Here is a 15,089-nt window from a genome sequence, read left to right on the forward strand (position 1 = left end):
TCTTTGTGGAGAAGTTCTTTCAACCTCTTCTCCGCCTCAATTTTAACCTGAAGCTCTGCTGGTTGCAAAATCGTAGTTTCAGTCTTTAAGTCTAGGGTCTGAATAAGAGAAACAAGCCTGTCCTTTTCAATCTTATACACCTCACTAAGGTGCTTAGCCCACCCCCGTAAGAAACTTCTCAAATACCTAATCTTATTCTGCCAACGCTCGACAGAAGTCCTACCTCCTGCACCCTTAGCCCACTCCCTCGCAATCAGGTCCAAGAAACCTTCGCGTTCAAACTAGGCCATCTCGAAGGAAAAGGTGTTTTTGTTTCCCACGTGGTTCGGCTCCCCTGAGTCCACGAACAAGGGTGTGTGATCGGATATTCCACGCGAGAGGGCTTGTACCGTTACGAGAGGGAACTTTTGTTCTCACTCAACGCTTGCGAGAACTCGATCAAGGTTTTCATATGTCGGGTTTGGCATAGTATTAGCCCAGGTAAACTTTCTACCAGAAAGCTCTATCTCCCTCAGATCCATGAATCGTAAAGTGATGACACGAATGTGGTGGTTTCGTGCATTTTGCTCCCTTGCAAGTGATGGGCAAAACCTTGAATTACCAGGGAATCACATTTTTCTAGACTAGAACCCGCCATCTGCCTAGCGCTGATCCACAGGCGCAGTGCTTCGCAGCTGTATACGCTGGTTAACTACGAAAAAGCTTTTGTTGAAAGCAAGAAGAGAATCTGACTGCCTATAGCGAATATAACTGGCTAGATAGTGTTATGAATTTAGGATAGGAGGAGGAGGAGGAGCTTTTGTGCCTTTTGTGGGTACGCGGCAGTGCAACATCTGCAATCTCCCTGTCCCCCATTAGGTTCGTTCATTTGTCCCACTCGCTTTCCCATGGATGGATGGATTGATCTACCTACGGTTTGCCATCTCTTTCCTTCCTACTTTTTCCCCCTCGCCCCCTTTCGGAATTAAAGTTCACAAGCTAGAGCTCGAGCAAAAAGGGAGCTGGATCTGTTGTGTTGGTGGACATGGCGTGCATATGCATATGCGGGAGGTCCCATGGGCCATGGTGATCGATCGATGGCGCTTTGATTTGATTGCTTTTGAGCGAGGAGGGGCCTCGCATTCGCATGGGGGAATGTACTCGATGGCCATGCCAAGGTTTTCATCCTTCCTCCTGCAGGTGCACATATGCTCTTTTTGTAACTTTGGTACAGCCTCTCTCAGCTCTGAGTGTACCTGTCAGGACATGCTCACACTCATGTAGGTTAATTATTCAATTAATTGCTGTGACTGAATTTTACACATTTTCAAGCTACTATGTACGTATAAGAGATGGGTATACATTTACTAGTATCAATGCTAATTGCTACTACTAGTGGTCATCAACTGGATGTACTGCTGTGATCAACTGTACTGTACATAATGCCTTAATCATGTGGCACAGATCTTGCCTTCCGTCGCACTAATTTTCTGCTCAACCAGCACCATTCCCAAGCTGTCGTAGGTTCGAGTAAAAGTTGCTCCAGGGTACTATACCAGATGCAGCACTCGAGTGTACAAACTGTCACCTGTCCTTGCTTGTTCTTGATGCATTCCGGGTGCAGAAATCAAGGCAAATGATAGTACTGTACCATAGCTGCCTTGCTGATCCCAGAACTTCAATGTAGTAGTACAAACTCCCGTTTGTCTTCTTGAACCAAGTAAAACAGCATCCAGATTTGACCTCATGTTTGTGCAGTGCTATGTCTACTTGTCTGTATGCGCTGCAGATAGCAGACACACATTACCAAACTGGATGGACCAACTTTTGGACTGAACTGGTTGTTTAAAAATTAATAAAGTGGATTGCAAAAGGATTTTAGCTCCAAACTTTAAGTGTACATCTAACCAGTCCTTCATTGTTTTGTCTTAATTGAACAATCAGTACTTACCTGTGTTCCACTTGTCATCTCTGAATTCTGTTTAACTTTCTCCTCCATATACCAAAACTTAGTTGAATGCTTTCCACACAGCAAAAAGGGAAAGGAAATGTTTGGTTAGAATGGCAATGAAATGCTACCGGAGGTGAGGATAAAAATAAATTACTAATTCATTACTAGTGCACTTGGACTATTATGGTCAACTTTACTACAGATAATAGCTTAATCACTTGTACACCCTAACTATCTGATCAGCAAGCACCATTCCCAAGCACCATTCCCACTGCTGATCCAAGAACTCGATCAAGTGAACGTACAGTGTCTGAAAACAAGGCACTCATCCTGTTCTTTTTCTTTGCCTTGGACCAAGTGAAATAAGCTGCAGATTCGACCGCATTTTGATGCACTTCTTTGCAGTGCGCTGTCTGCATGCTGCGAGGCAAAATGGATGGATGCTGCAGCCACTGCATGAGGCAGCTAGCAGACAGAAAAAAGCAAAGTGCATCGAGAAGAAGGAAGAGCTTTGCTAGTTTAATAAAGGCTGGTCTAAAATATTTTATTTCAGAACTTCGGATTCATTTCATATTGTTTCTCGATAATTAATCATCCAATGATTGGGCTTAATTGGGTAATTAGTGCTTGTAGTCAACCTGGTATTAAAAAATCTGCTAACCTGGTTGGGTCATGAGCCAGACATATCATCTGAATGTTGGTACCATGGTGTGTCTGTCTATCCATGTTCTTGGAAAAAGAAACAGCTTGGGAAACACCGTACAGACCGCAAACTGACTAATTAGCAGCTTCATCTCTCCCTGCTGGGAAGAGGCTGTGTATTTTTGCTTGGACCATACAAGAATGTAACCCTGCCAAGAACACTGCAAACCTGTGAGAACCATCACTACTCTCCCCTACCATTTTAGGGTGAATCCGTGAATGGAGAAGGCCAGAGATGGAAAGCCTATTGTTCTTACTGAAATCCACTTCCAAAGTGTTGCTACCACTGAGCTAGCGCTCGTCTCAATAATCAACTTCAGCACATGGTGTAGTACAACGATTTCTGTACAGTCAGTAGTCCATTCGTTACCAGTATTAGTTTTACTACTATGGATTGCCTCTTAATTACTAGAATGCTTTTTTTCAAGAAAAAAGAAACAGAATGCTAGAATGCTTTCTTACTTGTAAAGGAGTAGGAGTAAAAAGGTTATTACTAGGTGAATGAAAGGGCTATCTAGATAAAAGGTGATGATTATTAGAAGCTCACATGCATCAACTTTCCAATTCCTAGTGTGCCAAGACTAAACAAATCCGAAAAGGCTGTGCTAATGAATCCTCATTCCCGAGGTGAGTGAGCGTTGATACTAAAAAAGAAAAGATATAATTTTTCCATAGAACAGAAAGGTATGATGTCTATCTAACAACCTCGCTACATCCGGTAGCCAGCACTTAATGTAATGATGACCATATATATGTTGCTTTGTGATGCAACAAGCGCTAGGCATGATGTAACATTAACACAACAGCTAGGAGCATGTGCCATTGACAAGGGAGTCATTCCCGTTGAGACAAGACCATGGTACAGAACAGAGTATTCTGGACCGTACACTGTTTCCCCCCTTATTTTCATTAGGACTATGGAAACCTAATAATCTTAGATAAAAGGAAATAAAATAGATATCCCGATCATCGTTTTCTGAAAATTTCAAACCGAGCATACAAGTACAACAAGGATCAATAGCTAGATGGATACTTGTGTGAATGAAGATTTGAAAACGAGGCTGTTAATTTTGGTCTTGGGGGGAAATGATGGGGGGTTGCAGCCTTTGGACCTCCAGGTAGGAGTGAATCGAGTGGGCAGATAATGAATGGCGTGGCCAAAAAGCAGAGGAGGGGGGGAGAACACATGCAGGAAAGTTCCCGCCACTTCCAGGATGGATGGATGGACGGACGGAGGCATCATGCATGAGACACGCGCGGGATTGGATTGGGTTTTGTCGGAGGCGTGCGTGCCACCGGCCTTGATGGTTCCGCACTCATCTCGCCGCCTTTTCTTTCTCCTTTCTTTTGCCAAAGTTTTCGTGCAAAAGCGGTCGACTCGACTCGAGTGAGTCGGCCGGCCGATCATCAGAGCAGGAGCATTTTTTTTCTTGAACGACAAAGGAGGAGCTTCTTTACTTGCGCTCTCGCTCGGCTAATTTCTCGGAGAAAACTGAATTAACTACTGCCCATGGGTATCACGAGACGTCCCTTTTGACGCTCTTCGATCTCTTTCCTGCAGCATTCAGTGCCCCTAGCGAAGTCTCTAATCCAGCTCTCTTCGGTTGGGGTCATGGCGGCGCCATGTGCGTTGTTTTCCTTCTTTAAGGCATCGTCGTTCGGGGTTGATTTGTGCCATGCAGTCTTTGGCTCTTGACTTTGTGTCAACCCAAGGCTCAGCACTGGATGTCTTGGTTCATGGTGGCCTAGGCGTTAGAGTCACAGTTTCTTTTTTCTTCCTTTCGCGAGAGTCACGGTTTTCTTTCCACGAAAGGTACGGGTGTGCTTTCGCGAGAGTCACGGCCGTGCCTCTCGGAAACAAAAAAAAATGTTTTCTTTTTTCTTTCTTTCGCGAGAGTCACGGTTTTCCTTTCATGAAAGGCACGAGTGTGCTTTCGCGAGAGTCACGGCCGTGCCTCTCGAAAACGAAAAAAACGCATTTTCTGTTTTTTTCCTTTCGCGAGTCACGGTTTTGCTTCCGCGAGAGGTATGGTTGTGATTCCGCGAGAGTCACAACCGTGCCTCTCAGAAACGAAACAAAAACATGCTTTCTGTTTTTTTACGAGAGTTACGGTTTTGCTTCCGCGAGAGGCACGGGTGTGCTTTTGTAAGAGTCACGGCCGTGCCTCCTCGAAAACGAAAACAAACGCGTTTTTTTCGTTCCGCGAGAGTCACAGCTTTGCTTCCGCAAGAGGCGCGCTTGTGATTTCGTGTGAGGCACGGACGTGCCTCTTTCGAAAAGGGAAAAAACTCGTGCTTTCGGTTCGGTTTTTTCGTCCATTTTTTTCGTGAAAAAAAGTTCATCAAAACCTATCAACATGGATTTAGTTTTGAAAATCTCGACGCGAGGAATCCAACAATGAAAGCGGTTCGTGGACACACGGTTTGAGAGATAAAACGTTTTGAATAAACGAATCTACGAAAAAGGGGAAAACTTTCAGGTTGCTACAAGTGACGCTTTACATGTGCGCCACTGTGTCGCAACATGCGGCGAACCAACTTGTGGTATGATGGCTAGATGGATTGTGGTATCCCCAGCCCACCAGAGTTCAGAGTTTAAGTCCTGGTGCTGCATTTATTTCGGGATTTATTTCAGTATTTTCGACGATGCACATTCGAGGAGACGTTCCCGTCGACGACGAGGTACCTACGGTGACTTCATAAATTTCGAGATGATATGTCGGCTCAGTCTTTCGGAGATGTTCATCAGGATAAGGTGTGCGTATGTGTTTTCATAGAGATGAGTGCATGCGCGTGTATATAAACGTTTGCGTTTGTACTGTGTTAAAAAAACTAATGATTTCATACTGATGAGGCATATAAAAAGTTGAGATCGTTCTCACATGGGTTGCCCGTTCCCGCCCACAACTTGGAAGACCCCTTCCACTCGTACCACAGCTATCTTAACGGCACATGTAAATATTTGTAGCTACCAGGCTCTGGTAAACGTTTTCGTGGATAGGCTATGAATTGTTGAAGCACGAAGTATAGAATGAACGTATTCAGGACACGTCGGATAAAATTCACAAATCCAATTTGACGCCATTTGCATCAGAATATCGGCTTCACACATGAAACATCGCCCCTTGGACCGGCCCACTAGAGAGTGAGCACACCGTTCGCTCATTCGGCGATTTTCCTCCATTTTAGGGTGACTTTGTCATTTTTGTGTGATGGCTTCTTCTATTTTATTTTTGGTTTCTGGGTGGTTTTATTTCCATTTTTTATTTCTTTGTGCTTTTCCTTTTTGGGTGGGTTTCTTTGAAAATTCATGAACATATTTAAATTATATTTATTTTAAATCACGAACAAGTTTCAAATTCCACTATTTAAAAATTTGAGAATATTTTTAAAATTCACAAACTTTTTGGAATTCAATAATATTTTTAAAATCTGACAACAATGTAATAAAAATCAAGATCACCTTTCAATTTGAGAACATTCTTAAAGTCACGAGCATTTAAAAAAAATCAAGATCACCTTTCAATTGGAGAACAATCTTAAAGTCACGAGCATTTTTATAAAATTGGAGAACACTTTTTAAAACTCGTTAACATGTTTTTTGGGACAAAAACAATAGGGAAGACCCCTACTGTAACTCTTTTTCATCATATAATGAGATAATTGCAATTGGTGGGGTATAACATAGCTATACTCCTACAATAATATTCTAAAAATAATCTAACCATGATTGCATTCCCTCTTTTAGAATAGGTTTGGATCTCTTGATCACCATAGTAACGTGTTCTTTGAAGCAACTGATGCAATATTCTAAGTTTCTTTGCTTGTGATCAAAGATGATTCCATTTTTGTCTTTTCATTGGCCCCAGTAACCTGTGAGGCTATGATCAAGCACTCCTTGAAACATTTGATAGTCATTCTGTTTTTGGCCTCCATCAACATATCAAAATAGTAAAATGTACATTCCATTCAAAGCCTAGAGCAATCCAAAAGTTTTGACTGAATTCACAAGAAAAAAGTAGGTGGATAAAATCCTCATTAGGCCCATCATCACACAACTCACGTATGTTTGTTTTCCACATAGAAGTTCTTTCTCGTAAGTAGGTCCCTTGTGTTCAATCTGTCTTGTAGGAGAAGCCAAAAGAAGAACCTTTGTTTATCTAGACAACTGGATTTCCATATCCATTGGAAGGGTTGGTAGCATCAGGTGGATTACCAGCAAACTGGTGATATTTTTCAAAAACATTATGAACATTGTTTTAATCCAAAAACATTATTTAAGTTTAATGTTTTTCAATTCATGATAGTTTCCAAAATTGAAAACCTTTTTTTATATATGTGCACATTTATTAAAATTTGAGAACATTTATTGGAAGTGAGAATAATTTTTAAATTCATGAAATTTTAAATCCAAATACATGTTTAACATTTTTACAAAAACATTTTAAGCATTTTTTTAATACATGTTAAATTTTTGAATACACGTTGGAAAAAAATCAATGTTAATTTTTTTTCTGAACCATGCAAACCATTTTTACATTGTACAAGCATGCTTTTTTAAATGTCATGAACACATTTGTGAAACTTGTGAACATTTGTTTTAAATGTGATGTACATTTTTAATGGATGAATCAATTTTTCTGAATTGCACAAACAATTTTTATATTGTATAAATATTTTATTTGAAATGTCACGCACATTTTCTGAAATTGTGTGACATTTTTTAAACTTCACAAGCATTTTCCGTACACACGATTAACATATTTCATACACATGATTAATATTTTGTACTTCCTCCATCCAAATTAATTGACGTAGCCTTCATACAATGTAAAATATTGTACAGAGTCTGCGTTTGTACAGAGATTGCATCAATTAATTTGTATCAGAGGGAGTACACTTTTTAGTCACATTGTACATTTCTGTATATATATCAATCAGAAACATTTTTATACATGTTTAATTTTTTTTCAAATGCAAGATTAGCATTGTTAAATTTTTATTTAAAGTTTCTTTTGCAATATACTACCTCCGTATCAAAATATAAGACAGTTTTTGGCACTATCATAATGTGAAAAAACGTATTATATTTTTTTGACATAGTGTCAAAAATGTCTTATATTTTGATTTTTTTAGTCTTCTTATATTTTAATACAGAGTGAGAACAGTGGTATTCCCAGCCCACCAGAGTTTAAGTTCTAGACTTGACATTGGTGCTCCCATTATTTCTAGGTTTATTTCAGGCTTCCGGAAATATTCGTTGAGTGGAAGGAGATGTTCCCGTTGACTACAAGACGCCAGTGGTGACTTCATAAAATCTCAAAATACTATGCGAGCCTAGTGTCTCGGAGGTGCTCATAGGGGTAGAGTATCTGTGTATGCTTGTGTACGTGAGTGTATGTGAGTGACTTCAATTGTACTGTGTTTAAAAAATAATTTTATGTAGAGGGAGTATATGTTTAGAAAATTTTGAAATACAGAAAATTAAAAAACAAAAAAATATATTATCTTTATGTCCTCCTCCCGAAGGAAGAAAGATTAGGGTTCCTCTACATCCCGCCGGCATTGCCGCCGGTCTGCCTCGTCTCCGGTGGTCTTAGGGTCATGGGGCGTAGTGGATCCCGGCCCTTGCTGGCGGGATGGCTCTGTTTTTAGATGTTTTTTTAAGTTTTGTTAGGGTTTTTGTCCTGCTTAGTAAGGCGAGACGGCGGCAACTCCTTAAAGATGGAATAAGGTTCTTCCCGCCTAGCCTCGGTCTCGGTGGTACATCTAGCATCGCCGGTGGGCGTGTGGATGTGTGTCTCCGGCGGATCTGCTCGGATCTGGTCATCGTTCGTCTATGTTTGTGTATTTTCAGGTTCTTCCGATCTATGCTACTCTTTATCGGCGGCGGTTGTTGTTCTGATGCATTGGTTTTATGGGGCCTTAGCACGACGAATTCATGACTGTCTACTGCAATAAGTTTTGCCCGGATCCGACGAGGGAGCGGCGATGATAGCCGCGCGCCTTCGACTCGCTTCGGTGCTTGTAATCGCCGCTAGGTGGTCTACGGACCTGTATGTAATTTTTATTATTTTTGTTGTTCTTTGATGAAACAACATGACGTCAGCATGATGATGGGCGCGGTTACTGGGCCGCCCAATACCGCGCCGTGTGTTTTCTGGCAAATAGTGCGTCCCAAAACTCGACGTCCGGCCCAAGTTACCCAGGGGGCCGCTGATAATATTACACGCAAGCCTCTGTTTCTCTCGCTCCACAATCGCTCGTCACAACCGTTCGCACCCTACCACCCTCCAAGCTCCACCCCAAGCTCCCTCCGCCTTCCGCGCCGCCACCGCAAGGCTCTCCCGCCTCGCGCCGTGCCCAGGACGATACGATGGTGGGGCTCTCCGAGGGGGAGAAGCACTTCATCCGCGGCGGCATCGCGCAGGACCTCCGGGCCGACGGCCGCACGCGGCTGCAGTTCCGGGCCCTCACCGTCGAGACAGGAATCATCCCTCAGGTATGTGAAGAATTCGTACTCCTTCCTCGGTGCTGCTACCGTGCTTAATCTTTTTTCGGATTGGGTGGTGGTGCTTGTAGGCCAACGGCTCGGCGCGTGTTAGGATGGGTGCGACCGAAGTTATCGCCAGCGTCAAGGTATGCTTCCTTACTTCCTTGCATTATACAGTACGTGTCTATGTGTATTGTCTATGTGTATGATAATTTCTGCCCTATGGAAGATATCTTGCATTATACAGTACGTTTCTGTTTTGAAAATCATAGCAAGAAAATGACAATCCTCTGACATTGAGCTTAAGAATTAACTGTCTATCATTTGGCATTTATTGTTCTAATATTGTGATTCACATTCATATTTTGTCGGTGTAGAGAGCTTTGAGATAAAAAAACAACTCTTGGCATGTTCTATTCTACTTATTCCTCTGTTTTAGTTCTATTTTTACGTTTTTCTTTTCTTACTGTCAATATTCATCTGCAGGCTGAGTTGGGGAAACCAACCATTCTTCATCCCGACAAAGGAAAAGTTTCCATTTATGTTGATTGTAGTCCAACTGCTGCGCCTATGTTTGAGGTTGGTAATGCATTGTACTTGGATCATACTGAAAAAACAGAATAGTCTCTTATGTTAATAATCTGATGAATCACCAACTATTTCTGTGTTATACTTAGGTTATCTCATGTGGTTCTTTTATGTAATAGACATAGACATGAGCTGGTTTGCTGATTGTCTTCACTGAACAATGGATACTTGTATTGTAATGATGGAATTGTTGGCTATGAAGAGTAGTGTGGTCATTAGTAATACTGTGAAGAAATATCAAAAGCTATTTGATATTTGATACTCCCTCCTTCCATCTATATAGGGCCTAATGTGTTTTTCTAGACCTCATTTGACTTTTGACAAGATTAATAGTACATAAGATGCATAATGTGAAAATTATATCATTGGAAGCTCCTTTCACATATGAATTTGGTGGTATGCTTTGTGTAAGTTGCATGTCATACATTATTGCTTTAACATTTGGTCAAAGTTAGTCTCGAAAAATGTATTAGGCCCTATATAGATGGAAGGAGGGAGTATCATTATTATTTGGCCTTGCAGATAGGTTCCTTTCAACGATGCACTCCTTATGTAATCACAGTATGCATTAAAGCTAAATAAGCATTGAAGTACAAAAATATGTTCCTGCTATGCACCATGTAACAAAATGTATATGCTGCTACCTCCTATCCGGCTTAAAAGGCCCACGCGTATCCCTAGGTCGACAATTGAACCAACATAACACGAGTTATGTATCACAACAGATATACCATTGAAAACTTTAGATGCTATATTTTCTAATGATATACAACAAATATACAATGTGATATACAATTTATATTACATTCGTCGAATTGGCGATCTAGGGATACACATGGGACTTTCCTAGCAGAAAGGAGGTAGTATTAGTTAAAGCATTCATGTGCTAATTATTAAAAGATCTAAACTAATTAGGAGTACAAGCCTAATTACTATTTTGTTAGACAAATGCACAACTCATAAGGGGCAGAGCTGTACATCAGAGCAGTAGATTGCTATGCGAGAGAAAAAGCAGACTGAACATCCTTGACTTTCAAACACAGCTATATCAGAAATTGTTTTTGTTTGCTTTTGATCACATTCCGTTTGAAAGTTTTTTTGGCTCATAATTGACTTATTTGCCCTAAATTTAATTTTATTTAGGGTAGAGGTTCGGAAGAATTGTCTGCTGAGCTCTCTGTTGCGCTGCAAAGATGTTTACTGGGTGGTAAAAGTGGGGCAGGTAACATACAGTTTTATTGTTCACAATTAATTGTGTCTCTCTTATCTTTTTTAATAGACGTCTCAGTCTCATATCTTGTTTTGATCTTGCTGGACTCTATTTGGTTGCTTATAGTTGTGACTCAAGAAACAAGTACTGCAAGCCCCTCACGCAGTTTTTGTTGAAGCCTTCATTGGAATTGCAGTGCACATCGATTTCATGCAGCTTTACACTCCTAACTTGTTATACTATACTTGAATATTTCCATAAAAACTTGATATAAAATCTGATACCATTTTTCTTGCCTGATTTCAATTATGCCTACTTTTTGAACATTGCTTTAAGCAATTTTTTCAGTACATTTTTTCATACTGGAAGCACAACCCTACACAGATATTAACTTCATTACATCAAACTTGTGTTATCAAGTGAATTGCAGTTCGATATTTGGATGCACCAATCCGCAAGCAAAGTTCACTAAGATACATCAACTACAATTTATTTTCCTTGGTTTTTAATAGCTCAGGCATGTCAATTTCACTATTGCCATCAGTCAGTCGCCGATTCGTCGATGGATTATCGCATGGTGTAATTGCCTTTATTTAACTTGAGATGGATTATCTCATGGAATAATTGTAGGCAGGGTTCCGTTTTTAAGCCAAAAGTGCTGCTAACTGGTGGTTACAGATTTTGTGCTCCCGGGCAGGATTTGGTAAACCGGTTCAAGTTCATATGTATAAATTTGAACCTAAAAAAGGTTTTTATAAGAAACTGTGAAACACTTTCTATTCATGATAGTCTATCGAGATATGCATCACTACAACACTTTTCCATTTAAAACTGCTATAACTTAGCAAGCACATCAGGCAGTAAACCCTTCTGGACAGCAAGCAAATTAGTCAGATTATTTCCTTCTTCAGAAAGATGTGTACGTCTGTATTTTCTTTACATCTGTGGTTTTGCACTTTCTGCCAGGTTTGAATAGTCGGTTGTGATTAATTTAGTTGGTAGGAATAGGCGAGGATAGCAAGTCATTTCCAAATGAAGAAGCCTATATTTTAGGCAATAGACGGTTATTGCCCAAACATGAACTTAAGTTCGGTTTAGAAACATCGGGCGGCTATCCACCAATGGACACTGGTATGGTAATCAATCTGTCCAAAATAGAAAAGTGAAACACTGCCAGCTTATAGGTTCCTCTCCGATCTGCCAAGTTGTGTCTGCTCGTGAATTCCTTGGGTTAACCATTAAGAGAAGATCCTGTTTGGATTTTAATGATTTAACCAAATTCAGCTCTGTTTCTGATGTCCTCTTCTTGTAGTCAAGAAAACTTCAACGAGAGTGGATTTTCATTATTTTATGTTTTTATATTGTTTTCTTTCTAGAAGACTGCAAATAGACCATCACTTGGTATCAATAACTGTTTCCATCTAATTGAGCCCACATGCAACAATGCACATTTCAGGGGCTGCAATCGATTTATCGTCTCTGATTGTTGTTGAGGGAAAAGCCTGCTGGGATCTGTACATTGATGGACTTGTGGTCAGTTCTGATGGTAATTTGCTTGATGCACTGGCAGCTGCGATAAAGGTAGTATGTGGTTTCCATTGCTTCACCCAATGTATCCCTTGAAGTGCCAAGTTATATCTTTTATTGAAGGTGTCAGTAAAGTCAGGAGCGTTAATTCAGCATATTTTTGGTTAAAAAGTGTCATCCATTTTCTTGTACTCCATTCTAATGGCTATGGAGAATGAAAGGACTGACTTAGCCATTATGTTGGGATACAAAGAAGGAACAAATGGAAGCATACGGATTCCCATTATACTTCCTCAGTCCTTTAACTTCAAAAATATAAACTATACTGAACTTCTTTGTTCTTATCTCTGTTTATGTACTGGTAGCTGCAGAGCTTATCAATCCCAGATAAATTTGTTTTGTGTCATTCGCTGGCATCGAGGCAGAACAAATTTGTGAAATATAAATCATGGTTTGTGGAGGCCAGCTATCACAATTTCTGCTGGCTTCCATGCATGAGGTTTTGATGCAAATCCCCCAGTTTAATCGGTAGTTGAGTTCCTTGGTAGACTTTTAAAGGGTGCTGTTTGAAACAATGTGATTTTCGGAACGTAGAACACGGAGCTATATTGGAGTTAGTAAACAAGGCATTAGTTCTAGTTACTTTTGTAAATCTTTGATGAATTGCTTGACTTTGGGTCATTTTCAGCAGTTTCTACTCTGTTACATGCGTTGCTATCAAGTGTCAACTATTTGTGTTATGCTTGATGATTGTGCTGTGCTGTCTAGTGCATATTGCATTGGTTGGCATGATTAATTAAGACAAAAGAGGTTTGTACATTTGCGGAGTACTAATATTCTGTGTACTTATTTGCAGGTAGCTTTGAGTGATACAGGTATACCAAAAGTTAATGTTTCTCTTAACAATGAAACGGATGGGGAGCCTGAGGTTGATATCAGTGATGAAGAATTTTTGCAATTCGACACTTCTGGTGTGCCTGTCATAATTACATTGACCAAGGTATATGATTTCCTTTTTCTTTTTCTTTGAGTTGTTGCCAAGAAGTATGCTACTCCCTCCGTTCCTAAATATGTCTTTTTACAGATTTCAACAAGGACTACATACGGATGTATATAGACATATTTTAAAGTGTAGATTCACTCATTTTGCTCCGTATCTAGTCCGCATTCGGAATCTCTAAAAATACATATATTTAGAAATGGAGGGAGTATATTAGTTGCATGATTATTGAATGGTTTAGAAACCTGTAGCATCATAATAATCAGAATTTGATAGGAACATGATGGTCATTCAAATTGAGTTTACTATTAAATTCACTTTTGGTTGTCTCCATTTTGATGTTCCAGCGGCAAAGTATGTTTCAAGCTGTTGTGCAGCACCAGTTTCTAGTAAACATTGGTGCTACAATTAGTTTAGTCGAAAAACAGCCCTCTTTATTTTCTCGTGTTTATGACTAGATGGTTGCTTATGTTGTGTTCCTAAATGCATTCCTGTGTATATATGTATCACATTTGCTAGTTTGTGATATACTTGTTCTTGAGACAGGTTGGTAAGCACTACATTGTTGATGCCACCTCGGAGGAGGAATCGCAGATGAGTTCTGCGGTTTCCGTTTCAGTCAACAGCCATGGCCAGATATGTGGGTTAACCAAGAGGGGAGGCGCAGGGTTGGATCCAAGCGTCATTTTTGATATGATATCCGTGGCCAAGAATGTAAGCCAACGGTACTATACTCTACTGGAATCAGCAATCGCAGCTGCTGAAGCAGCAGCGGACGAGTAGAGAAAAAGAAGCATAGAAGATACTGTGATCACGCTGACCGCCCGTAGTTGACCTTGCTAATGCCTCAGAAGAATGTACTATCTTGGTGCCGCAATTGCCAATGTTTTGCACAAGCTTTTGGTTTTGGTGTTATGTATTGTCGAGTGCCATACGTTGGTGAAATGTTTTGCTGTATAATTATTTTGTTGTAGCTGTTCGGTGGTTGGATTAGAGTTATATTAAGGCCTCGTTTGGATTATCGTTTAGCTCCTTAATACCCCTGAAAAACGATACATGCCACCAGCCGTCGTTTTGATTCCGGACGAAAGTTACGCTACGGCCGGTAATATACACCCGTAAATCCGGACGTATCAACTTACAGCGATTCCAAGCGGGGCCTAAGCATGAAACTCGGATGGTTACTAGCAAGTACTCTTGCGACGCCGTTAAGCATCTGCTGAGGGTGTTGTAGATGCAATAGTTGTCAGCAGCGTGGAAGCAGATCCGGGACGGCAGATGGCGACATCGGGGGATAAGCCCCGTTGCGGTGGACGAGACGGTCATAGGAGCGGTCCCGGCAAGGTGGACAACGGCACGAATGAAGCGAGAGGATGCGATGCAAGGATCTTGGTCCGGCGCCGTGGATGAGAGGTATCGATCTCTTGTCGTGGACGACGGGGTTCGGGTAGTGGCTTTGGCATGGTGGAGGAGGACCGTGGAGGATGGGGTTATGGATGGAGGAGGCTAGCAGGGTGGAGAAGGTGTATTGGCGACGATGGTGTATGAATGAGGAAATGGAGGAGAGGTTATTTTGACGCCCACGTTTGTCGCTCACGATGTATGAACAAGGCTGAGAGGCGTTTGTATCATGTATGAG

The 15,089-nt window shown here is 40.9% G+C and overlaps 1 protein-coding gene across 1 annotated transcript; it reads left to right on the forward strand.

The window, feature by feature from the left end:
* The first annotated feature begins 8,874 nt into the window (after nt 1–8,874).
* On the forward strand, nt 8,875–14,423 carry LOC123147409 (exosome complex component RRP42). The gene is made up of 7 exons (XM_044566654.1): nt 8,875–9,134; nt 9,215–9,271; nt 9,612–9,704; nt 10,857–10,935; nt 12,380–12,504; nt 13,307–13,450; nt 13,997–14,423. Exons 1-7 carry the CDS (start codon nt 9,009–9,011, stop codon nt 14,231–14,233), a joined length of 861 nt encoding a protein of 286 aa, XP_044422589.1. The 5' UTR covers nt 8,875–9,008; the 3' UTR covers nt 14,234–14,423.
* Nucleotides 14,424–15,089: the final 666 nt, after the last annotated feature.

Source organism: Triticum aestivum, chromosome 7A (assembly GCF_018294505.1).
Source record: "Triticum aestivum cultivar Chinese Spring chromosome 7A, IWGSC CS RefSeq v2.1, whole genome shotgun sequence".
Taxonomy (NCBI): Eukaryota; Viridiplantae; Streptophyta; class Magnoliopsida; order Poales; family Poaceae; genus Triticum; species Triticum aestivum.